This window comes from Accipiter gentilis, chromosome 6, assembly GCF_929443795.1.
Source record: "Accipiter gentilis chromosome 6, bAccGen1.1, whole genome shotgun sequence".
In the NCBI taxonomy this organism is placed as follows: Eukaryota; Metazoa; Chordata; class Aves; order Accipitriformes; family Accipitridae; genus Astur; species Astur gentilis.
The window spans coordinates 24,506,992-24,532,603 of NC_064885.1; the positions used below are offsets into that span (position 1 = coordinate 24,506,992).

Sequence of the window (25,612 nt, forward strand, 5' to 3'; positions counted from 1 at the left end):
ACAACCAAACCCCACAACCCACAACAAAAAAAATCCTCACAAAACCACCCTTCTTTCACCTTCCTTAGAAGGAAGTCTCAAACAAGTACGTCACAGGGCTCTGGACCCAAATACCCATCAGCACATCCATGATCCACAACACTGACTGTTCATAATGCAGTTTTATTTTTTCCTTTGTACAAAAACAAATATAAAAATTTAAATCCCATAGAAAGTGTATACTAGCAATGACAAGTTTACATTACAATAAGACAGGACAATGCGATGTGTATTTAACACCACATTAGTTTTAAAATTCAGTGATACATGCACTATATAAAATAAAAATTACTAGAACTTTTAATCTATTTCTACCAAGAATATCCAGGTACCAAGATACTCAAGAACCAAAAGTCATCTTGATAGGCAGTATCTACAAAATCAGACCTTTTCCACACACAAGAAGAAACCAACATTAATAGAAACATTTATCATTCTTTGTTAAAATCCTCTCACAAAAACCATACATAAAATTCTTAGTAGATACAGAAAAAGCTCAGAAGTTTGTTAGTGTAAGTAACCATTCAGTAGTTTAGAGAATCTTTTAGACATTTTGAAGAGATACTGTAGTTTTCAATCTGTATTTTTCCCCACAAAGCCAGAACTACATCGACTCCTGTTTCAAAACCTAGTCAGTGGTTAAAACTAGCTCTTGAGTGAAGTCAAAGAGTAGCGTACAAAATATTTACTAGAACAGGGGTGTGTCACATGAGTCTGTTTACTCCTTGAAGAAAGTCTTTTCCACATTCAAGGTTTGTTTATTTGTCCCATAAACAAGATTGTACCTGAGGGACAAAGTGAAAACAAGGATTACCATAGTCCATGAATACAGTTAAACTTTTCCATAAAAGCATCAAGTCCACAGAGCACAGCCAAGCCACGTCATTACAGTCTTGTCTAGCCTCCCTTAAGTCTGTGAGCCCAGGGAAGCGTATGTTTGGATGGGTGGCCAGCTCATATTTCTAGAGACACACAGTGTCTTGATGCTCTGTGGAGCCTTGGGACAGGGACTGCTGCCAGGAGCCTACTCTTCCCCCAATGCTGGCAGCTGCATCTTGTTCCCTACTAACTAGCATATCTATCATCCACATGTCACTGCAAGAAGTAGATGAGCAATTCAAAGTAACTGGGGCAGCTCTGCTGTATGAGAGTCAACCCATACTGCAGAGAAACCACAATCACTATGTTCTAGCACTAACTTCTGTTCACAGCAGGCTGCAGCAACACCCCATATCTCTGAAGCCCCTATTCTAGCCTTTGCCCTAGCACTATTTTACTGTCCATCAGAAAGCTGGGTCCCTATTCACCAATTCACTATCAGTAACAGAGTTATCTCCTCTCCACTCAGGGGACCTAGGAGTATTAAAGACTGTTCTTCTGTACCCATGAACCTGCCATGTTTGTTTCTGTTAACTTGGCAGGCAATACTATTTTCCCGTTGAGTTGTATTCCAAATAAAACAATCTAGTATTAAAAGGCATAGAAATATACTTGCAGGATTATTTTGTTTTTAAAGCAATAGTTATTCAGTAGCTCCAGACTTCTTTTGTCTCTATTAGATAGCTGATATTCAACTTCTAAGCAAAAAAGTACAGATAAATGCTGCTTACCTGTAGGATTGTGCCGGATGAAAAACACAAACGGCCTGTCTACTATGAACCAAGGAGGGGATGACCTGGCTATTAAAATTGCAGCTTGCAGGAAACATATGGTTTAAAGTTAGACAAAGCAAGGACCACAACACATTATATATTCTGTCAAAGTGAAGTTTTCTAGCATATACTAGAAGCTTGCACAGGTAGAGATAAATGCTTAAAACCTACCAACTTGGACATTTAAAGTTGTACAGGTCACATTCTTATAGGAACCACATTAAAAAGACACAACACAAGACCCACAGAAAGCTGGAAGGAAGTCTTGGGTTGTCACCTGAAGGATGCAGTAGCTTAGTCTTCTTTGCCACCCAGATAGCCAGGAACATTACATTGGTGGCCAAAGTGTTAGCTATTAAAAGACACTTCTCTAGAAGTAAGCCTGTTTATATTTCTTAGAATATACAAATGGTCTGATCAATACTGGCAAGTTGGGGTTTTCCTTAGAAATTACATAAAATCCATCAACTAATCTGATCTGAAGTCTGAGACAATTGCAGGAATGTGCTCTAAGTGGGCTATCTTTGCTTAGTGGTGTAGCCTTCTAACACAGTTTTCAACAAGTCTGACAGTTATCAGTACAGCTGCTTACTTGTTGCTGCAGAAGCTTTGGTTCCATCTTCACTAACTTCGATTTTTGTCTTTTGCAAAACATGAGATACATGAAGACCTTCTGTTCCTGAAAAACCCAAGGAGAACAGCACTTTCAGAAAAATAAAAGCAAGAGTCCTGAAGTACCTTGTAGCTAGCAGCTATGCTAGCATGGCTAAGACTAATAAAAGCTGCTACAATCTTGCTGAAATCCTGAAGCTGCAGGGAAGAACACTACTGGTAATATCTTTGATTACAGTCACTAAGTTAGTAGTTAGAGAATAGGGAATAACTCCCTTCTCCCCATTTACTAGGTCTTATTTCATGGTTTAAGTGTTCGCTTGCATTTTTAGTTTTAATTAAACAAATGACTGAAAAAATATGCTATCTGAATTTAAGTTACACTCCCATTTATCTCAATGTCAGGGGGAAAAGGCACTTAGTAAGACACCTTGCTTTCAATAAAACACAGGAATTTTTCAGCAAAAGGCAGGCTGTTTTGTCAGATCTCTCTGTAGAAGCTAATCAGGAGTTTAACAGAAGCAGAGAACAGAAAAAAGGACACCATTTTAGAGCCATGAGTTCAAAAGATGTTTACACCCTATTTTCAGATACTAATATTTATAGCTCTGGTTTGTCCAGTCCCTTAAACTGGGAATTTAGTCCTTGAGCTTTCCTACAGCTCAAGAGAAAGTCATTAAACACACACTTTAGGGAAAAGTTAAATACTGCACTTGCAGTATTTGTTATAGTATAAGGTATGGTATCGTTAGAAGTCCTGCCATTGATTTAGACAATGCTTGAGACTCAGGTTGTAATACCAAATCTTAAGCTGACTAATATGATTTACTGCTTTAGTGCAAGATAAGGGGAAAAAAGCCACTGCAGCATTCAACAGAAACAAGCAGCCATGTTTGGCTGGCTACAAAACAGAACTTAGCTCCAATGGCATGGTAACACTTACCCAAGATGAAACAGACAACTGCATTGCTAAAACAGTGCTTTATTCAGTGCCAGAAACTATGAATAAGGACCAACATGGATTAAAAAAAGAACCCAACAACAAACAACTTACTTGTTATTTTTGCAAAGTTTGCCTTTGACTGGTCAAACATATCTGTAATACCAAGTGCTTTCAGAGGGTCCTTTAAGTCTGTTTCTGCTACTGCTGTAAATCTAGTTGGAACAAAAAAAAGAATGCATGAGTATTATGCAGGAAATTTGCCTTAAGCCTGCTGTTTCTCCTGTATGGAGAGGAGATATATGTATATGACCCCCAAAACATTCCCTGAAGGAGAAATGAATTATATTAGTACTTACTTAGGTAAAATAACCTGCACTCTTTTTGCTACCATGGTTGTCATCCAGCTTCCTATTGTTTTTGTGCTGATGTGGGGAATGATAGCAGAGAGCGGCGTTGTGCTTTCGGTAGGCAGAGCAATCAACATGCTTATCATTTCACCATGGTATGGCAATTCAATGATATTATACCACAGCTCATTTGGAGTACTTGTAGTGCCTAAAAAAATAAGCAAACCTGATGAGCCATAATTGTTAGTCTTGCATCTCTATTTTACCTTTAGACACCTACAGCTATAAAGGTCTGTTACGAAAGCTTTGCCCACATTTTAAAACCAACTCTAAAAAGTCAGACTGCCTGCCTTCCTGTTAGGCAACCCTTCAAAACTGGCATCGGCTCTGTACAGATGCTAGTTTGACAAAGAGCACGGACAGGATGACACCATGAAGCAAATGCTCATTTGAGTTTGATATGCATACTGTTTCCCAGAAAAACCTCATCAGTCCAGAGTGACAAGTGTTAGAAGTCACCAGGTCTGTGAATCAGCTGGATCGCTACTTCAGACCTCAGCTGTACCAGAACCAACTGAGCACTGAGAAACAAAAACCAAGGAAAAGCAGCAGACTATACTTCCAAACCAAAGAGATCTTGTAGACAAGCTCTTTCTCCTCCAAGAGTTATTGGAAGACCTCCTGTTTGAGGTAGTCTATTGCATTTACTTCATTTTCCTGCTTAATAAGGGTCTCATTAGGAAGTAGTCTTAAGTCCTTGACGGTAGTGGAGAGCAGCCACTTCAAGGCAGTGAAGGAGGCCAATTAGATGAGAAGGAGTGAGATAGCAATGCCTCCGAGTTACAGCAAGTGCTGGGAAGACTGTCTTTGAGCAACCCTGTCCTCCAAGTTCCCTTTGGTTACTGTGGGATTTCTGGCACGTGACTGGGAAGCAAATGCTTTTTATAGGAGTTTCAAGTGAAAACTTGTCAGTTTAAATACAGACAGCGTTTCTGGCAAACTTTTTGGATAGCAATAAGACCTTATTATCTTTCTCTTTTCTTCATATAAGTCTGCACTTGTCAGCCCAAGCTGAAAAATCAACATCTTCATCAGAAATTTAATCATGTTGCCAGGGCCATGCAACCTGCCTTTACTGAACTCATATTGCTAGAAAACTGGCTGTGTTGAACTTCTTTTGCAGGAATTGTGTCAAGCTTGGCAGTTTGATTATTTCCTTTTATTATGACAGCGGTTCTCAGACTGGGGCCTACAGATCAAAATACTGGTTGCATAGTCAGCTACAGGACAGTAACAAAAGGTTAACAGTCCAACAGCAAAGTACTACTTTCCTGATCTGCTACATGCTACTATCATTACTACTGAGGCATATCAAACAGGAGGGGAGTTCATCTTCACAGTCAACTGATGGGATTTAAGATGCTTAAGAAATTTAAACCTTTAAAGATACCTTTGCAAGCATAAATAAGACAGAAACCCTGTGTTAGGATATCCAGAGAGACCCAACCTAAAACTAGTCCTAACTCAGCAGTATTTCTCTTGTTCCTTTCTAGCCTCAATAGCTTTTCTAGCTTAAACATAGGCCAACTGTCCTGGTTTTGGCTGGGACAGAGTTAATTTTCTTTCTAGTAGCTGGTATAGTGTTATGTTTTGGATTTAGCATGAGAAGAACATTGATAACATACTGATGTTTTCAGTTGTTGCTAAGTAGTGTTTATACCAAGTCAAGGATTTTTCAGCTTCTCATGCCCAGCCAGCAAGAAGGCTGGAGGGGCACAAGAAATTGTGAGGGGACACAGCTAGGGCAGCTGACCCAAACTGGCCAAAGGGGTATTCGATACCATGTGATGTCATGCCCAGTATCTAAACTGGGGGGAGCTGGCTGGGGCAGGAGGGGCAGATCACTGCTGTGGAACTAACTGGGCATTGGTCAGCAAGTGGTGAGCAATTGCATTGTGCATAATTTGTTTTGTATATTCCAATTCTTTTTTTATTATTGTAATTTTGTTATTGTTATTATCAGTTGCTTCCTTTCTGTCCTATTAAACTGTTCTTATCACAACACACAAGTTTTTTTTGTGTCCCGTCCCCCCCCCCCTTTTCTCCCCCACCCCACCAGGTGTGGGGGAAGTAAGTGAGCAGCTGCATGGTGCTTAGTTGCTGGCTGGGGTTAAACCATGACACCAACATAATGGAGTTTTTAACCAGCATCAGAAACAAAAACTTAAGATAATGGTCTTGCTAAAGCCCATCTTAAGTTAGCTACTTCTTTCAAACTCCATAGATAAGTAATATACACTGCAGTAAGCTTCCCCACCTCTCCCAGCTCACACTTTCAGCAGTTATCTCGAAGTATTACATCTGCTCTAATATGTGGGTTTGGGACAGAAAGTTACGGCTGTTTAACACAAATCTACTATTAGTCAAGTACTACTGATAGTAAAACTAGGCATTTAAAAGCACAGCAGGTCTTGTTTTTTGGATTTATAGCAAGCTGTACTCTCAGGCCTATTTCTCAGACTGTATTTAGCACACATGGAAGCGAGTTCCAGGCAGCACTGCTCTCTTCTTGGAAGGACACAACAGAAGATGTGCTTTCATCAGAGCTTCAATCTTACTTTGACCAATAAAGAAGCTCTGAAGTATACTGTCAGTTGTATAGAGCTGCCTATGTCAGCTCTGAGAGTCTCTGATGGAAGTCTGGCTGAACCTGCTGAACTTCTTTTCACTTGTGACTCAATTTGAATTTGAAGAGCAGCTTCACACCTTGCAAGATATAGCCAACATACTAACCCTGTGCTGCTTTGACTCCCACAGGTCTGGGGACTGTGCAAGTCCCATTTCTTTATTATACAGTAAAATACAGATTGATTCTACTCCAATCTTTCTTCCATACACAGGTCATCACCAGATACACTTCAGGGTTCTGTTTCAGTCAGCACTTTTCCTTTATTCTCACCCCTTAAAAACTAACGATTTCTTCTTACTGCAAAGCTTAAATAACAGGCAGAATTCTCAGTTCAGGTACTTCAGATTTCCCTTTTTAAAGGCAACAGCTAAGGCAAGTACTTTGACAGTACTCAACCTTAAGCAACTGTTAAATACCTTGCACAGCAAGCTCATCCACACCTCAGCAGTTTCAGATAATTTTGTAGCACAAAGCCTCCTACATCAGCTACAATAAGCAATACCATTAAACACCACATGTGCAGCAAATTCTTGCTCTAGTTTGAAGGGAAAGAGCAAATTTTACAGCTATTGTTGGTGGCAGTGGGAGTTACTGAGCTTACCACAGCGGAAGATAGATAATTGCGACAGCATAGGAACTTGGTAGGTCTTCCCATCAGCTCCATAAAATGGACGTTTCTTTGTATTTTCAGGTCGAAATCGTGATTTCCATAAGCCCTTGAAATACACAGCATTTACTAGAACCAGTCTGGTTAAACTGCCATCAATATCATCTGGAGCTACAACCTGATCAATCATACCTAGAAGAAATAAAGAAAGTCTGAGTATTTGCTGTCATAACACTGGCCTACTGTTCACTAAGAACCTGAAGCACATGTTACTTTAGGCCTCTTTGTGAGTGTGCCAACTCCTCATGGGGCAATACATCTGAGGTTCATAAAGCCAACGGTATTTTTTGTCAAAAAGTAAACCTTTGGGATAATTAGAAAGCAAACATATCTTGCTAATTGATAGACTGATGTTATTACTAGCAAGGCCTTACCCTTTCCAGCACATGAGCAGATTTAAGACTATGTTAGTGGTAACGGTTTCAGCTGAAGCACTTTCCCATTCACACACTGCTTGCAACACTGCTATGTGAAAGTGGTGATGTGGTAGTCAAAGAATTTGACAGCCTCATTTCACAAATACCACATTCAACATCATTAACACACTCCTCACATCCAGGAAGCACTGGGTTTAACTCCAAGAGATACCAAACATGTAGTTCACCTAGACTACGAATATGTTGCAAAACGTGATTTCTGGCTTTAGCATATGTAACCTTGGCAACTAGATGCCATGAGGTTTGAACCATGAGTTCTGTCAAGGCAGCGTTAGTTAAAAATCCTCCACTAAACATGACTCCCAAGAACATGGCCATATCTTGCAACAGTTTAGGGCAGCAAGAGCAAAAGCTGAACTGCTTTACAGCTTTCCACAAATCTGATTTACTGAGCCAAATGTCTGAATTGCTTGAAAGCATCTTTTATGTTTGAGAAAGCATAGCTCTAAGAGAACTCTGCTTGGATTTCTCACCAGTTGTATTAAGGCAAGGCACAGTAGAAGCTCCCCTGATCCCATGGGCAGATGGACACACACGCTATACATATCCCTCAAGGCCAGACAGGCACATCTTTTGGGGCAGTGGGACTGCAGATTCCTGGCCCACCAGCTCTAAAATATCACACTAATGCCAGCTTAAAGACAGTTTTCAGCTGTAAGGCAGAGCTTTTTCTGCCTCCCCATCTTTCCCCAGTATTTCCATCTGAATCTGAGATGGCTCAGACACCACCCTGCCATGCACATAGAAGCACTCACCAATACTCACCCCTTGTTTCATTTTTCACCCACTGGTTGATGGAATCACATGCTGCATTTGGGTCCTCAAAGTCCACGCTCTTGACACTGCACTGAAACACCTCTTTGTTCCTTGTAACAAAAGGCACTTCCATTTTAAAGCCACTCTTTGCAAACACTGCATTAGCAATTGTAACAATGTCTTTATTCTTTTTTGAGACTATGAGCCTGTTTATCTTCTTTAACGCTTTACCAACTCCTAGTTGGAAAGAACAGCAAGTTTAATTTAGAATAAGATGATGAACAAACAGTTACTTTATATGCAACTATTAATGACATGAAAGGTCAGACATTAAATGCTGGACTAGAAAAGGCAACCAAAGCAGGCATTCTGAGAGGTCTTCCAAAATACCCATTTCTGATCTCACATCTGAAGAACACTGCTGTTTCCTAGCAAAGACAGGACTTTCACTGTGATTGATGCCTGCTGCTCCTCCAGCTGTCTGCTCAGAATGCTATGGACAGCGCTGGGGATAATATTGAGGTTCAAGTCTTGGTGTGGAGCTACTAACCACGCTCTTTGACAGAACAGGCTGTTCCAAAAATGTATTTCATATCATATAAGCCCAGGCCACCTGTCAATTGCGACAGTGACAAAGAAAGTCAAGAGCTCAGCCTGCTTACTCAGAGCAAACAGGTCTGCAGGATTATACAGGTGGTCTTGAACCTTAGAGTGCAAAACAAATGTTGTTTTCTCACCATCCTTCCTTTCCATTTACTGGAGAACAAAGGAAGCTGTCAAGATTTCTATAATAAGGTTCAAGTCAAGTCTTGGTTTCCTTAAGGACTAGTTCCTGGCCTAAATCAGCTACAAGCAGGAGTCAATCCTTTAACACATATACTTGCCTTTAAAAAAGGAAAAAGGGAGAGCAGTAGGTTCCAGTGCTTACAGTCAAGATCCTTAGGACCTGAAAGCAGCTCATATCGAGTGCTTGCTAGCTCCTTCACTGCATGAGAGAAGGCATATGGCAGCACAGAAGAACTGCTATGTTCACCATACCCAGTTCTCCCCGCTGTTATGGCTTACAAATGAGTGCTTGTCTACACAGGAAAGCTATTGCCAGGCAAGCAACTTCATGTTCAACTGATATTGAACAGGATCCTCGGGTGGCTGCTTTTACAGCAGTTATTAATGGGCTCCCTCTGTTTCCCAATACAATTTGGGCAGCAATGTTTCCAGACTGCTTCCATATGTAGACAAGCTTAAGATAAGAGATATGAAGGGAATAAATTAGTTCAGAGTTATTCTTTTAGCTGCATACAAGAAAAAGCCTCAGATGGCTTTGCTGTTTCATGTATCATGAATGCTTTAGCAGTACTGCTTGTATAAATTTCTACATGTTTACTCTCCAATATTATGGGCAAATTGTTTTGGAGAACATACCATAACAGAGGTTCTCAAACTGTATTCTGTGGACCACTGGTGGTCCACGGAGCACTTGCTGGTGGTCCGGGGAGAGCTGGCTGGTCTCATGATGCTGGCTCTCCTCTTTGCTTCCAGCTGCTAAATTGCATTAAAAGACAGCTAAAGATAAATTAAATACTTTCCAAATACTACCTTTCCAAAGAAGCAGTTGCTGTAGTTGCCAAAGGATGGTAAGGCAATCATGAACAAGAGCAGAGGAGATTCGTGCAAAGAGATAGGTAGCATCCCAGAACAAGTCTCTGTAACAAGGTACTGGCTACCTTCTAAGGAGTTTGAGAACCTCTGTGTCTCACAGTTAGGATTAGGAAGTCTGCAGGCCAAATAAAACCAGTTGATACAATGCTTCAAAATTTTTGCAAGTACTTACATTTTGAGCATTCAAATGCTCCTAAAGTTGATTATCCCATGAAGAGATTTCAATCTACAACATTTAGATCTTAAGCTGACAAATCATTTTGCTGTATTTTAAACCCAGAACCAAAACAGCAAAGCAAATGAAGACAGGACAACATGTTAAATGACAATACTGCTCAAGATTTAAATGTGCACTTACCTCTTGGAGGGTTTCCTATTCCTGGAAGGAAGGCAGAATGCTGGCACTAAGATGTTAAGTCTTGCTGGCAAACACTCACAAAAATACTCAGCATGCAAAGTAAAGCAGCAAGAACCTTCAGCCTACACCCTCTTGAGGGGCAGACATTAGCAGAGGAATATAAACACAGATGCATGCAGTGTCAGGCACACAGAGAAGCAGAAACGGCTGTTTCAAGAAGAGGGCACTACAAAAACTACAGATTCAGGGATCCTGACAGCAGAAACATAAATGAACAAATCTGAAGAGCATCGAAGTGAAAGTATCAATTGTATGGTTAGAGCTTGCATTGCTTTCAATGCGGTAACAAGAAATATTCTCTTGCCCTGTTATCTAAGGAGTGGCACATTAAGGGCTGTTCAGTACAGCCCGAAATGGGGTATTAGAGCCTTCCTGCATAGTGCTGGCCCTGGCCTGCCATCCACACTGCTCTGGAAAATCAATTTTGCAAAGATGAAGGCAACTAACCAGGGCCCTGAAGTCATTAACAAAGCTGTATATAAGCCAGTTCAAGTATATGTACATGTCCATACTCAAATTGCCAATTAACTTCAAGCATGTCCATTTTGTGCTTTGGTAAACAGAGTTAATTGGTATATGATGCAATCTACCACACTTTGAAAGCCATCTCAAAAGAGCATGAAGATTCTGACAAAACACACCCCGAAACACCTTAGGAATCACTGACCATTTACACTGTATCTCATCATAGTTGTCAGCTGCTTCTTTGTCTTGCCATCAGCACCCAGCTGCAACACCCCCAGGACAGATGCAATCCCATGAGGAGAAACAACAACATTGTCCTGAGGCTTAGCTTTCACTATCTGATTGAAGACCTGGATTCCAACATCAGAGCTAAGTTCCTCCAGAGGATAAAAACTGAACTGGGAACATACAGATGTTAAAGTCCCAAGAACAAAGAGAAGTGGGAAGTGCCAGTTCATGGTTTCTGGTTGGAGATACCTATAAGAGAAGAAGAGGGGAAAGTTAAGTCAGCTTTCACAAGTACAGCATTTTTATCTTCAACTTAAATTCTTGGTCACCTAAAGAGCCGGCGAGTCCTGCACATGCTCCATGCATCATTCACAGAGCTCTGGCAATGGGACTCATACCTGCGTTTTACTGCTTCCAGTATTTTTACGTCTAAGGGTTTCCAGAATCAGAGATAACCATAAAATAGCTATGTATCAGTGACTATAAGACAGGACAAAAGCCACCAAGTTGGAAGACTACCTCTCATGACACACAAGTTCACTTAGTTTTGTGTTTCAGTTAAATGGAGTCTTAGCATTCTATTTAAACTGCCCTTTAGGATAAATCAGTGTTAAGACAACTTGTGGTACGATCCTCGCCCACCAAGATGTGATGCACAGTACATTTTATAGATCACTTTCTGCAGTGAACAGAAGCATGTACACATATGCCAACAGACCTTCTGCTGTGGGAATTTACACCTGCCTGGAATAATAAAGAGTTGCTGCATAACTGGCATTTTCCGTGATGAGAATATAGAAGAAGACTTTTAGATTTTAAAATGCAAGGTTAAGTTTTGATTTTAGCCTGTACTTTTCCATTTAAGAAAATTCACCAACTAATAAATACAGAAGGAATGTCACATTCAAAGTGGGCCTATCTTCATCTGCAGGTCTAACACCTAACAGAATTCAGTATCGTTACACCCATGACCTAGGAACTGAGCCACAAGCAGCAGCAACAGTTTGTTCAGGACCTCTCAGCAACCGATTAGAGAACCAAGCCGAAATCTTAAATACTGGGTACTGTAACTACTAAGCTGTATTTCCTCGTCATGGAAGTGTCATTCAATCCCTTTTTTGTTAGTACAAACAGGTACTTAGAGGCATAGTCATGCAATAATCTCCTATTTCATGAAATTAGGTTCCCTGCTCACGTTTGAGAAGTTCAATCACAACATTTTTATTTTAAGACATTTCAGTTGCAGTTCAAGAGTCCTGACTTCCATTTTCAGACCAACAAGCAAGCCTGTTCCCACGCTGAGCTGACTTTGGTGCTCCAAGAGCATGCTTGGGTGTTAAGTCTCTCAAACACACCGAGGAGTCAACTAGTTCCCTAGTTCGCTGAGGGCTAAGCAGGCTGCAGAAGGTATACAGCCGATTAAAATTTCGTTTGCATACCACATGCAAAAACCAAAAATAGGTCTCCTCCCCTGGAGCCCTCTGCTCAGCATTGCACACTTGCTCTTCTGGCTCCAGCAGGCCCCAAGCTGGAGGCCAGCAGAGACGCAGCATTCAGGCGGGGGGAGCATTTTGGCTGCGGTGTTATTCACAGCCGCCTCCCACTCACACGGAAGGGCGTACTGCACCAAGAAGCTCTGCCATTGCACAGCCTACCTACGCTGCAAGTTCAAACCATTCTGGAGCACTTGATTACCAGAAAACCAGCTGGTGTTTGTGCAGATTCATTTAATCGTCTTTTAATAGCATGTACTTCAACTGTGCTCAAACACTTGAAAGTAACAAATACAGCATTTCCACTTTCTTCTACATTTCCACTTTCTTCATTTCAGGGGACAGAACTGGCTTCGTCAAAGTTTGCCCTTGCAGCACTGAATAAACCAAATACCAAACATGAAATAAGGCAGGAGTTGAGACATCTTTCTCCCCCTAACCCAACTGTTAGTATAGCTGTGACCAGAAGAACCTGTTGGACTGTTTTAAGTTATGCAAGAAAAAGTGAAAAGGCTGTCCTACAAAGCAGGTTAACAGCCCGCCCACTAATTAACAGTCTTTCCCATCAACCTACTAATCCCCCAAGCTGTTTTGGAGTCACTGAAGCACAATTCCTTCCAAAGGAACTCCATACCAGCCATCAGCTGGCACTACTCAAGTTTAGCCGGAAAGCTAGACTGGATTTGGCCAGCTACAGCTGAGCCCTGCAGGAAGAAAACCCAAATGCCATCTGACCTCCCTGAGCAGGTTACACCAGTCACTTCCTAAATTTGTGCTGCACCCCACACTACTGGGTACAACGGGAAGCAGTCATGGGGAAGACCAGCAGCCTGACAGGGAAAGTGATCTTGTAATTTTTTTAGTTAAAAGTGTTAAGGGATATTCTTAAGTGTTCTTTGATACTTTCACAAACAAGTCACCTGAAATCTCTAGTTTTGCTCTTGGGGGAAGGCTTCCCTCTCTCGCAGGCAGCAGCTCTACATCAATGGCAATGCTGCCTTGCAGGAGGCAAGCGTGGCTTGCCACTCCAAGAGAAACTATGTTTTGGGTTTAAGGATTGTCTTTGGTGGTTTGGTGACCATCTCTTCTCCCTATCCAGAGACCCAAGGGGCAGTTTAAACAAAAAATCTTGATCCCAACATTAATCAGACTTTTACCTTTACCTAGTACCTTGGCAAAAAAAGGCCCACCAGAAAACCACAACTACTAGATATTCTTAGTAGATGCACTTACAAGCAAGCAAACAGTTAGTGTTGGTGCAATACAGCCTGTCCCATGTAGTGATGGAGACCAGGCATAGTGACAGACAACAATCACAGAGCACACAATTTGAAAATTCTACTTTTGTTTGAGGCAGCTCAACCTGATCTAGCCAGCAAACCAGAAGAGATCAAGCTATTTTGAGCACATCTACCCTTGACACATATTGCCAGAAGTATATTATGAGGGCAAAGACAGGAGCGACACTTCTATGAAACCAAATAAAACCATGTTTCATTGTCATTTATGTACTGCATCTGCACAAGGCTAACTGAAGTCAGACGCTTGTCTCTTCTTTGCCTTTACCACACTATATTGCAAGTCTCGCGTTTTCTGCTTCACTGGTGACAACCCCTGCCAGACTCAGGATGGGTGAGAGCTACCAACAGCCTTGCATTTCCCCATGACACATGGGTAAAGCCTTGTCAAAGCAACCCAACTCTGCTTCCAAGGCCACTGCTGCAGGATTTCGGTTTTGCTTTGTTTCAGGGGAAAAATTATTACCTCCTGCACCTGGTTTCCCCAGAGGTCTCCACGCTTGCCTAACCTCTCCCTCCCACTATGCCATTAAGGCAGGTTGGTCTCCATTTTGGAGCACAATCTCCAACAGATACCTACTCAGTAGGTGAAACAAAGTTGTGCAGTGCTCTGAGCACAGGAAAAGAATAAAACTGCTTTTCAGCACTAGTTACAGAACAGTCACTTCTTGGCCCTGCCATGCCCATTGCATACCTTAACCAGCTAATTGGGGAGCTAATTTCATCTTCAAGCAAGAGTGGCATTCATGTATTAATGCTTCTGGCATGGATTTCAGTATATTCGACTTCTATGCAGTTCAGTAACAAGCGTATTTGCATATCCTGAAAGAAAGAAACAGCTTAAGTACAGTGCAAGGAGAAAAAAAATCCAAAAGGATGTAGGGTGTGTAGGATGGAAAACAGTTGACCTGCTATACAGAATACCAACAAGTTTTCATAATGCTGAAGCTAAAAACTTAGTGACAGTTAAATTTGAATCTAATGCTTCAGAAAGCCAAACAAAAATACAAGCTAGGCATTTCTTTGCCTATGACCTTTATATTTTTACAAAGTTAATTGAGAAGGAGGAAGGTGTATAGGCAAATTCATTCACGTAAATGTGAGCACCTGTATGAGGGATGCCTTGTCAACAGCAAGCAGAGAACTCCATTACTCCACCTGCCTCACTGAGCAGCACCATACCAACTCCTGTACACCATGCTAAATTAGTAGTTACTACTTATATCTAACTGCAGAGCCTGCGTATTTTTAGACAAGTAGTCCAGTCAGGCAGAGCTCTGGGGAAGGCAAGAAAGGAACACCACAGCGTGGGGTATCTGCACCGATAGTTTTGTGTTGTTTCATGACAGATGATGAAACATCTTCAGGCTACCAATCTTTGGATGACCTCAGCCTCTAGCCAGTGTTGCAAACACTAACCCTCATACATACTAGGCAGCATACTCAACTCTCACTAGGCTCAACTATTCAGATCACGCACATAATGCATAGTTAAGCTTTTGGCTATAGTTATTATGGAAGTATTTACGTCAACAAGGAGGACACAGTGCTTTCAGCCTGCGTTTACAGAATGCTTGGTACAAAAGCAAAGTTACATTAATATGGACTGTTTGATCTGGGTCTAGAAAGGCATTTGGTGGAGCAGGGAGAAGTTACATCTTCAGCCCCAGGCTGAAAAAGCTGCTGTGCATGGAGATCCTCCTACAGGAAAGGCCTAGCTTAGGAAGGACTTTGTTTTCAGAGCCAGACCAAGCTGCTGCACTGTTCCCGAGAGGAAGAGAAGTTAGTTTGGTTCAAGATCAGAGGCAAAAACATGAGCTGAAAAGACACCCAGGTTTAAAATGTAAGTTGGAGAAAAGATGTCCCAGAGAGCCTGAAGAACGCTTCAAAATGAACTGAAGAAGAAAAAGTGAACTGTAGATTTAGATATCTGTACCAACCACACTAAATACTGTTGTATCCTATGAGACACCTCCAAGTGTTTATTTTGAAGCCTACCTTCAACAGCAGTAAGGTATAATCCAGAAGGCTCATTCTTGCAGCTGCAAGATGGGTTCTGCAGTTTCTTTAAAAGATGTATCAAGCCTAAGTAAGTTTAGACACAAGACTTCACTTCTGTGAATAGCTGTAACCACAACAGCAGCAAGCACAGCTAAACAGAGTAAAACTAAGAAGCAAAGTCTTGCAGCACTGCTGGTCTTACTGTATTGAGCCCAAAAAGCTCAGAGCCCCTGAGCCCACAAAGCAGGCACTGGGCAGCCTGTGTGCCCAGAGAAACTCAGCCTGGAACAAACATTCAGGGACTTCTCCAGGTTTGAGATGTTGATGTTTCCTTGTCAGTGCCATCTGTGCTACTAATTTAAAAGTCTTATTTCAACTGACATGTGAGCTAAAAGAAAGCAGTTTCACTTCAGGCATTTAACCAACTCTCTCCAGCAGGACTGAACAAATACTCAACCAAACTTGTTAACGGTCATTTAAGGAGCTGGCTGAGCACACGGCAATTGTTTCTCCAAAGCAATGAGACCACTGGTTGCAATGGGAAGGTCACATGCTGGGTCTTGTTTTTCAGACGATGCACCCTTGGCAGCATATTAAAACACTCAAGCCTGTTGGTAGGCTTCTCCTCTCTGCCTCACAGGTGTCTGCAACTCCCATTTCTGCCTCAGCCTCTTATAGCTCAAAGCCTTCACATTCCGTACCCTCTCCTACCATACTGCTTGGGCTCTGCTACACCTTAACACACTTTCAGGTTCAGAGCAGCAGGACCCTGAATGCTGAAGACCCTGGAGTCTGAATGCAGGCGAGTTCAGAAGTGGCTTCTTCCACATGACAGAACTGTGAAATGTTTCTTCTTCCTCCAGGTTTTCTGGTACATCCTGGATGTTGGTTCTTCCCCGTCATCTAACAACTTTTTCCAGTACTTCCTGCAAAGTTGTGAGGAAAACACCCCACAGACATCCCCAATAGATACAAAAGTAAAAGCCACATTATATTAACATGTCAGGTCACATGAAAAATATCTAACACAACAAAACAGATTTTTATTACTCAATACCTGGAAGGGTCAGTATATGCAGAGTGTTACTAAGAAAGGATGATTGCTAGCTTTTAAACAGCTCAGTACTTATAATGCTCTGAAGAGTACATTACTGTCAACATGAGATAAACATAACTTGTACACAGAGATAAGCCAGAAGGTTTTTTAAAAAACATTTTGTATGTTAAGATATTGGTCTGACTTCAGGCACTACAGCCCACATCACACACAACTGCAAAAAGCACAGTACTGGTTCTGAGGCTTTACTCTCTCAACCTTAACCTTTCTCTGCTATTTCTAATTCTCTCAGTTTGTTAGTGCATTTGTGTTTGTTTCAAGATGCACCATCTCCATCTGGAACGGCTCCCTTTCAGCTGTGTCGAACCAGCCCTCCTCTGCCAAGGGGGAATTTCCCAGCAGAGCACCAGCTTGTAAAACTGGCTGGCCCCAGACGGGAACCATCTCTTTGTCCAAGCATAGTCAGAGTTTAGTGCTTCTTTATGAAGAGTCCTGACTACCACTTCTTGGGAGTTTCCTTTTAGCAGGAAGGACAGAGATAAGCTCCTTTTAAAACTTTCTGTAGCCTCATGACCAGTATCTCCAGTTCATAAGCCAGACTGATTTTCTTCTCACCAGTATCTGTCTTCTGCAGCACTTGGTGGTTGTTCATGGTAGTTCACTGCATGATGTCAACTTTACAAAGACCAATTTCACCAGAGAACTTTTGATTTCACCACTCAGTTGTAACCACACTACAACTATATAAGCACTATTCAGTTTCAAGAACATAAATAGGTGTTTATGTATCATTTGCTTTTACTGCCATCCCTCATTTATACATAATTTAAAAAGCCAGCTTTAGCCCTGCTTCATGAAGCAAATACATGGTTTGCTGATATCACAGGGCAGGGGTCTTCCAGAGATTATTCTGAGACTTTACAGTTCTACCGCCACTTCCAAATTTTATCTGTGTTCTCTCATTACTGTAGGCTCAACAACTATTGTTAAAGTTTCTATGTCTTATTTACTCCTGTATTTAAAGCAGAGTTTCCACAGCCTTCTCTAAGATCTATTATCAAGTCTTACAGTATCAGAAAGATTAAACAGAAGTATGTTTTTAATTTACTGGTGTCCCTTTAATAAAGCAGTGGTTTTGTTGATCTTAAGTTCTTTATGCAATGTGGTTATTTTAACATAATGAAGAAACAGCATGGGACAGTCAGCCCGTCATGACTAATGCTGCAGAACCAGTTTCCCAAAAAGATGCAGCACAGTAGTGTTTCACAACATGGCACTGAGGCTATACCCTCTTGCTCTGGATTCACCCCAGCAGAGGGAACAATGGTTCAATTATTAAAGTATTTGCCTAAAATACAGCAGCAGGTCTATAACCCAGGCTCCCATTTTAAGTTTTTGTGGAAGAAAAACCTTGTGGTACCACAATTCCCACATTTACTGTACATTAACAATGCTCACTATGCAAATACAGGCTCATTAAGAAGCAAAGGCAATCCTCCAGGATTGCCAGGTCCCATTAATAAGGTACAGGATATTAACTCTTTGGTAATGGGCTGTATAAGTACAGAATTATGAAGTAACCCCACAAGCTGCTGGACTAGCCATGGCTGGTGTCTTATCAGGTACCCCACCACCACCTTTACCTTAACCCCTACTTCTGCTATAGTATTTTACCTTCTTTTCTTCCTTAAACAATATTAAAGGTAAACCTGGTACCCTTATTCATTTCCAGTTGTTGCAGGACTCATCTGATACCAGGACTCTCACACCCCTACACCCCTGCAGAGCAAACTGAAACTTGCTCCTTCTCTCCCCAGGTAAATTTTAATCTGCTGGCCAGTGACACATGCCCCATCTCCTGCTCATACCAGGCTGAGAGAGTAGAATTAGCCTTGTGGACATGGCTCCATGGCCACTTTGAGACTGCATGGAGAGCTGTGCTTGGAGCAGACTGAACATCGAGAACTTCCAGCACACATCCTTCTTCAGAAGAGCCAAGATACTAGTATCTGTAATGCTCAGACCTAGATAACTGACAAGCAAAGAAAAAAGTCTTTGTAAACAATAATGAAAGCTAAAAGACAGAATTGAGCACTGAGAATTTCAGCAGAGCTTTGACAAGGCACACTAGTTGCTGCAGAGTATAAGAGAGATGATTGTCTTCAGATTCTTTTAGGTTTAGTTTACTCTACAAAAAAAAGTAGTTGTATGTCCTATTAAACAACAACTTACAAAGCCCAGTTCCCATCATTCCACACCCTGTGGTTCAGTCTGGGTTTACAGCACCACTGATAATGGTGTTTTCCATGTAGCAATAATATTTCTATACACTTGGGAAGCTAAGAGAGATGGCAGGATGTATCGGCCACATGGTATCTAACCAAAGCCTAAGCATGCTTTTGTTAGAGATGTCCAACTGGTAACAAGTAAGAGACAGGCTCTCAGTCTTCCAAATGGCCTTTAAGAAACCCCACTTAAAATAATGCAAGTAATTCAATATTACTAAGTTTTTACTTATTCTTCCTCCTACAAGAGGTAAGACTGTGGTAATAACAGTGCTGCCAGTTCCATAAATTTACAGAGTTGTATCTGATACACTCATTTCACCATAAAAATAAATGGGAACAGCTCCAGTATTCTCTGTTCATAATAAGAATTTCTATAAGAACTTGTACTTACACAAACAAATTGATATCCAAGACCTGAAACTTAAAGCATTTGTATCTAGGGAATGCTACCATCTGACAAAATACTCAGATCAGGAACACTGTTCTAACCATTTACTCCACTTGTGGTTGGAGATCTGCAGTGACAGGTGACTAAGCCTTTCATTTATTTATTAACAATACTGTGCAACATTAATGATCAACCACTTCCTATCTGCAGGTGAATTTAGAAACCCTGTTCTCATCTGAAAAACTAGACAACATGTGTAACTCAAAGTATAATGCAGCCAAGGACTAAAGTTATTAATATTTAAGATTAAAAAAGCATATTGATTTTCTTTCTCTGGGACAACATCACTGAAACAGACTTAAGCTCACAGAAACATCAGATACTTGTTCTCTAGTGGCCTCTTCTCAACCGTTTCAGAACTAGCTTGAAGGTTACCAAAAAGGATAGAGATATTTACATTTTTATTTACAGCATACAAACATTTACTTATATTCATCTTCTTCCCCACCCTCGCTTCAGAAGCAGAACCAGCCAACCACAAAGTGATCAGAAGTCACAGATGCAGTTAGGATGCAGGAATCACACCCAGTAAGGATGCGGGAATGAAGCATCGTGCTGGGAACCCTATCTGCATACTGAGATAGACACCTCCTCAGTCATCTGCAAGATGACCTACATTAATAAGAGAATTAACAGCTATTTAGAAGACCTGTATTTAGGAAAACACACTCTTTTCATTAATCTGACCTCAGTTCCAATTAATCCCACTGGCTTTACTACAGGTTTCTGGAAAGGCAAGACCTAAATTTCCACAGAAAAAAGGGACAACTGAGTAGGAACTATGCACAAGAATCCTGAAAGAGCAGGTCATGACCTGGCATATTAAACCATCTGATTCAGTTCAGATTGAAAGTTTGTAGGCTGAGTTGTGAGCTGCATTGTCTGAGAAGCCTCCACTCAGTCCATCGCTATTTCTGTAACACAGATGACGAACCTCGGCAGAGGAAGTAGGCAATTAGCTGGGAAAGCAGCCTCTTAAGCTGAGCTGCCAGAGCAGCTGGAGGCCTGAAGCTTGCTTCATTGCTGAGAAAGCTACATGAACTACTCCTTCTGGAAGAAGGAGGTATATAGCAAGATGGAGACAAAGCTAACAGATAAATCCACCAACTTCTACACAGGATTTCTTAAGATTGCTTAAGGATGTAAAGGAAGAATATAACAGAACGGAAGAGGAAAAGTTAGAGGTATGTTCAGTTCTCCTCTTGTTTTTGTACCTGTAACCTGTCAGAGCAAGTGACAGAGACTGCCCCTCTCCTATTAAAACAAAACAAGAAAGCCCCAAAATAACTCACAACCGTTGGCCAACAGAACAGGAGCTTGCAGTTCAGACCAGATGACACAACTGACCTGGAAGCAGTGAGGACCATCACTAAATACCACAACATGCCCTTCTGAAGGAATAGATGTTTAAAGTTCAAGTTGTTAAATAATAAGAAAAGCATTTAAGAAAACAAAGCTTGGTCAAAGCTACATAGCTGGTGAACATGAATTCATATCATCCGCACATCAGCTGAACTGAGAGCGCTAAGATGTACGAACATCTCTCTATACTGCTACTGGAGACTCCAGTGTGATTTACAACTGTAGCTTACAGTCTGTTGACAACTAATATTTCTCACAAACAGTTTCTACCTGCATGCTGAAGCCATGACATATACACAGCCTTGAGCAGGGGTCTTCAGTTCAGAACTTGCTGGTAATCAGTCTTTCTGCCTTCCATAATTGCTCTCATGGTCCCAAGATACTAAAAAGAACTTCAGGCCACTGTTTCTAAAGCCCAGGAAGAGAACAGAAGGCTGCCTGAAGCACATGGTTTACATCATATTGCTGAGTATGGTCAGTAAGACTGAGATTTCCACCATGGGGAGATCAATCCACAAGATGAATATGCTTTCATACTTAAACCACTTTGTGGCATATTTATCAGGCCCCGGCATGAATCACCTCCTGATTTCAGCCTGGAAATACAAGCAAAAGCATCTTTCTGGCTATTAAAGGTAAACACCAGACCACAGACAAGATACAGTAGCTGCCAAAACTCATGTGCTTCCACAGACACTGCTCAAAAAGAGGTGCTAAAGGATGAATAAAGCATTTCGGTTAGCACTTAAGTGTATTTCAAGGCTATGACAAACAACTCAAGAAACTATGGCTCATACTAGCATTGCCACTAAAACTGCCCCATCTTCCTCCTGTCCATGATCACCGGCTCCAGCTTCAGCAGTGACATCCTCCGTGCTTGCAGAAGTATTCATGCAGTTGAGCAGTGAACTAGATTCTAGTACTAAAGGGGAGACAGGAAAAAGCACAACACAGGATAGCTTTTTTCCATAGCATGCCAGCCTAAACATTTGTTTAGCTACAGCTGTAGAATACTATCACCTTTATTTTCACCTCCTCGTGGTCTCCTAGCACCCCATCCTTTTAACCATCCTAGAGGAGACATACCTGAACATGTACACAGTTGCACATATTCAGCTTTTTCATATTTTCACACACAGAAACCATTTACTTTAATAAGAAAGCTTCCTATATTTCATAGTTCTCTAATTTACACTGTTAATCTTTAAATTCATATGTAGGTGATTGGCCACTCCATGCTACCTGCTCTCCAACACTAAAAAGAAGCAATTCTTTATATCACTCTGCTTATTCAAAAGTTGTTTTGTATAGGTGCACTGAATTACATGGTACTTACAGGCTAGTACTTTGCTATAAAACACCATTTGTAAAGTTATGTCACAGGCGATTGGGGAGATGCCCACAGACAAGCAAAGATGACTGCATGCAGCAACACTTTACAGATAAGCGATGATTAATCCCTCTTTTCCATGTCTTCCCATGTATAAAACCTTTGACCCTTAGGAACAGTAGAATCCAGTTAACAGAACAAGTAACTGGAAGTGTTTTGATTATTAGGCTGGATTTCCCCCTAATTAATATTACAAAAGCATGCTCTCATGCATGCTTGTGATTAAGCAATCCAAGCAGTCCAGACAACCCTAACTCCAGCTTCCAAAAAAACCCTTCCACTGAGCCTCAGCTTTTTCAAGCATGAGCACTGCAGTTGCCTAGCAAGAATCAAAAGCCGCAACCGGCTGCATGAGCCAGGTAGATAACTGAGCCCACCACCACCAAAGCAAAGCACCACACAAAGCTCTAGCCGGAGCTCCCTCTGAACTGTTCCCTTCTGTAGATGTACACAATGCATATGCATCTCCATTTTAATTCCTAGCAATAAAGCAAGGTGGTTATTTTGATATATTTATATACACACACGCTTCGATCTAGTCTAAGAGTGCTTAGTGCAACTTACTGGGCTCACTGCTTGACATTTTTCTGCCTAACAGTATGCTGTTAAGAAGCTTTAAGGACTGGAACACATTTCTGGCTGTGCAATTTAGAGACCCACACTAAAAGTCTCTGCATGCCACCAAGACATGCTATTCTCCTGGTTGTCAATGACAACACCAAACAGAAGCTTCAACACTTCTGTATACACCTTGAGACAAAATCCACTGCAGATTTCTGTTGTTTTCTTTTTTGTACTGACATGAGTTTATATCACCTGCTACATGAGGTACGTAGAGCTATATATAGACAGTTGTCTATAGTGATGGCCATATCACCATCTGAAGCAAAGAGGAGTTTTTATAACATCCTGCTATGTGGGTAGCAGGTGCAAGGGTATGTCCAGATAAGCAGCTTTTCAGCATCTTAAGAGCACTGACAAAATTTGCTGACAGGTTGTCTTACATACAACTTGTCCATAATTGTAAAGAAGCTGTGGACTAGCATTCATTGCTCAAAGTATACTCCCTGTGCCAAACAGCTACTATTCTCACAGGTTTAATCACACCCCATAAAAATCCAAAATTCCAAGCTAGCTCATCTTATATATATTTGAATCAATCTACTTAATCATTGTGCCTTTTTATTTATATTAGTCTTCACCTCACACACTTTAAAGACTCATCTGATCACTCAGCAGGCATGCAGCTGCTTTTCACTTTTTTCATGGATTTCTGCAGCTTCTCCCCTTTTTCAAAGCTACACGACAGTACAGCTGTTTACACCTATGTATGTTCTGTGAATAGTCCCTACAAAACCAGGTTTCTAATGAATTCCTGTGGAGAGCAGGGGGTAAGACATTAATAAATGCTCATACGAGAAAGTGAAGGGAAAAGTAGTAATTTTTCAGTGCAGTGAAAAAAATAATCAGCCCACCAGGTTTCTCATTCAGGAAGTTGCCCAAGAATGCAATTAAAACCACAAAAAGCAAACCATGTTTCAGAATCATATGCAGGCATAAAGGGAGGGGGGGAGAAATAAATCACACTGAGGCCTCTAATCCATAAGCAGATATTCCCAACTTTTAAGGGAAATCTGACATTTTAACACCTATTTGTTCGCGCAATGGTATCTCCAAAGGTTTTATTTCTCTGGGAAGATCCTCCTGTATTGCACAATATTGAGCCAAGGTATTGAACACCATTTTAAACAGGAGACAAAAGACTTTCTCCTGAGGTATACTTTGCATTTCCAAATCCTCCCAGAACTCAATCCACGAAGCAGGCTCCCCACATTATTCAAAAGGGAGCCAAGGTAAGAGTTTTAGCTAACCAGGTCTCTGCTTCAACACACAATTTGAGGTCACCAGCACTATCCAAATCCTGTTTCAATAACAGAATGTATACACCCCTTCCTCCTGAAAAGGCAATGGCTGTAAATACTTCTCTCCCATTTCTCTATCACTCGCTATGTAAAGACAAATCTCAGTTACTAAACTAATTATGATTTTTTATTTTATTTTTTTTTAAGTACAAGAAAAGCAAGCTCTCTCTCAGAGCAGACAGGAGACACTAACAAAGCGACCAACTTCCAGTTTGCAAGTTCTTAGGATAAAGCCGATACTCGGGCAGTGCCACCTCTCGCATCCGAGAGAGAGGAGCGGGCTCCCACGCCGGCCCAGGGATGCAGCGGCGATCCGGGCGCTTCCCGGGGCGGCGGGGACGCGGGACGGAGCCGATCGATGGCAGAGGGGGGCCAGGCGCTCCCCACCCGGGGCCGGGCCGGCGCTGGCAGAGGGCAGCGCTACCCGCCTGGAGACCCACTTCTTGGAGGCGGGGGGGACGACGACACACCTCCTTGCTTTCAAAAAAACCAGAAAGAAGAACAGACTCACCACGCCAGAAGCACCCACTCACGCCACAGCGCCCACGCATCCGGCGTTGGGAAACTTGGGGGAGCAGGTAACAGGCAAGGCACCCCGAAGAGCCCACCGGCACCCTGCATAACGCGTCCGGATCGACCATTCGCGGCCAGCGGCCTCCGGGTTATCAATAGGGAAACTTCTGTTCCCCCGCTCCGCACAGCCCGCACGCCGCCCCGGCCCCTCTCCTCCTCCGCCGGGCGGCTGCCCCGAGCCCTCCAGCCCGCGCCGCGCCCTCCTCCGCCCCCGCAGCGGATCGGCGCGGCGCCGGCCCTCGCTCACCTCCCCTCAGCGGCGCTCAGCCCGATCCCGCCGCGGCAGCCGCTGCACCGCGCCGCTCAGCCGGGAGCGCGGCGGCGCCCGGCGTTTATAGGGCCCGCGGCCCGCCCCGGCCCGCCCACCCGCCCGCCCCTCCGCCGAGCCCCGCGGCGGCCCGCCTCGGGGCAGAGCTACCGCGGCCGCCGCTGCGGACCGCGGAGGGGAAGGGAGGGGAGCGGGGGAAGTGCAGCGGCGGGAAGCGCCGGCCCGGCCCCGAGCCCGCCTGAGGGGAGCAGCCAGGCCTGCCCGCGGCGTGCCGGGCCACAGGCCGACGGCGCGGCCGTAGCCCGTGGCGCCCGTGGCACCGGAGGGCCCGTCGTGCCGGGCACGGCCGGCTGCGTCCCCTCGCCCCAGGCTTGTCCGCCGGCACGCCTGTGCCTGGGGCCCAGCTGCCCCGAGGTCCCTCCCGAGCCCCGCTGGCAGCTCTCGCCCCTCTGCCTGGGGCACGGGGAGAGGGACCGGCCGCGGCGGGGAGAAGGAAGCGGAGGCAGCTGTTGGGGCGCCCACGGGGGCAAGGCCCTGCCTGGCGGGACTGCTGACGAAGCAGGGGGTAGCGAGGGGAGGGAGACCACCGAGGCCAAAGGC

The 25,612-nt window shown here is 42.8% G+C and overlaps 1 protein-coding gene across 4 annotated transcripts; it reads right to left on the reverse strand.

Annotated features, from left to right (window-relative positions):
* Positions 1–153: 153 nt before the first annotated feature.
* SERPINE2 (serpin family E member 2) lies at positions 154–25,043 on the reverse strand. Of its 4 annotated transcripts, none has more exons than XM_049803678.1 (10): positions 24,992–25,043; positions 10,887–11,161; positions 9,565–9,684; positions 8,152–8,379; positions 6,884–7,081; positions 3,603–3,801; positions 3,358–3,458; positions 2,284–2,370; positions 1,650–1,733; positions 154–824 (listed from the first exon to the last, which is right to left on the reverse strand). In XM_049803678.1, the coding sequence occupies exons 2-10, from the start codon at positions 11,140–11,142 to the stop codon at positions 787–789; spliced, it is 1,311 nt and encodes a 436-aa protein (XP_049659635.1). In that variant the 5' UTR covers positions 11,143–11,161; positions 24,992–25,043; the 3' UTR covers positions 154–786. The 4 variants fall into 4 exon arrangements, with proteins under 4 accessions (XP_049659635.1, XP_049659634.1, XP_049659633.1 ...); XM_049803677.1 differs by lacking the exon at positions 24,992–25,043 and adding an exon at positions 14,398–14,510 and having other exon boundaries at positions 9,565–9,681; XM_049803676.1 differs by lacking the exon at positions 24,992–25,043 and adding an exon at positions 14,398–14,510.
* Positions 25,044–25,612: the final 569 nt, after the last annotated feature.

Coding starts and splice junctions, on each gene's coding strand:
- SERPINE2 (XM_049803676.1), bottom strand. CDS start 14,447: ATGCCACTCTTGCTTGAAGATGAAATTAGCTCCCCAATTAGCTGGTTA. Junction 3,802..6,883: donor ATTATCTATCTTCCGCTGTG/GTAAGCTCAGTA, acceptor TTATTTTTTTAG/GCACTACAAGTACTCCAAAT. Junction 1,734..2,283: donor CAAAGCTTCTGCAGCAACAA/GTAAGCAGCTGT, acceptor GTTTCCTGCAAG/CTGCAATTTTAATAGCCAGG.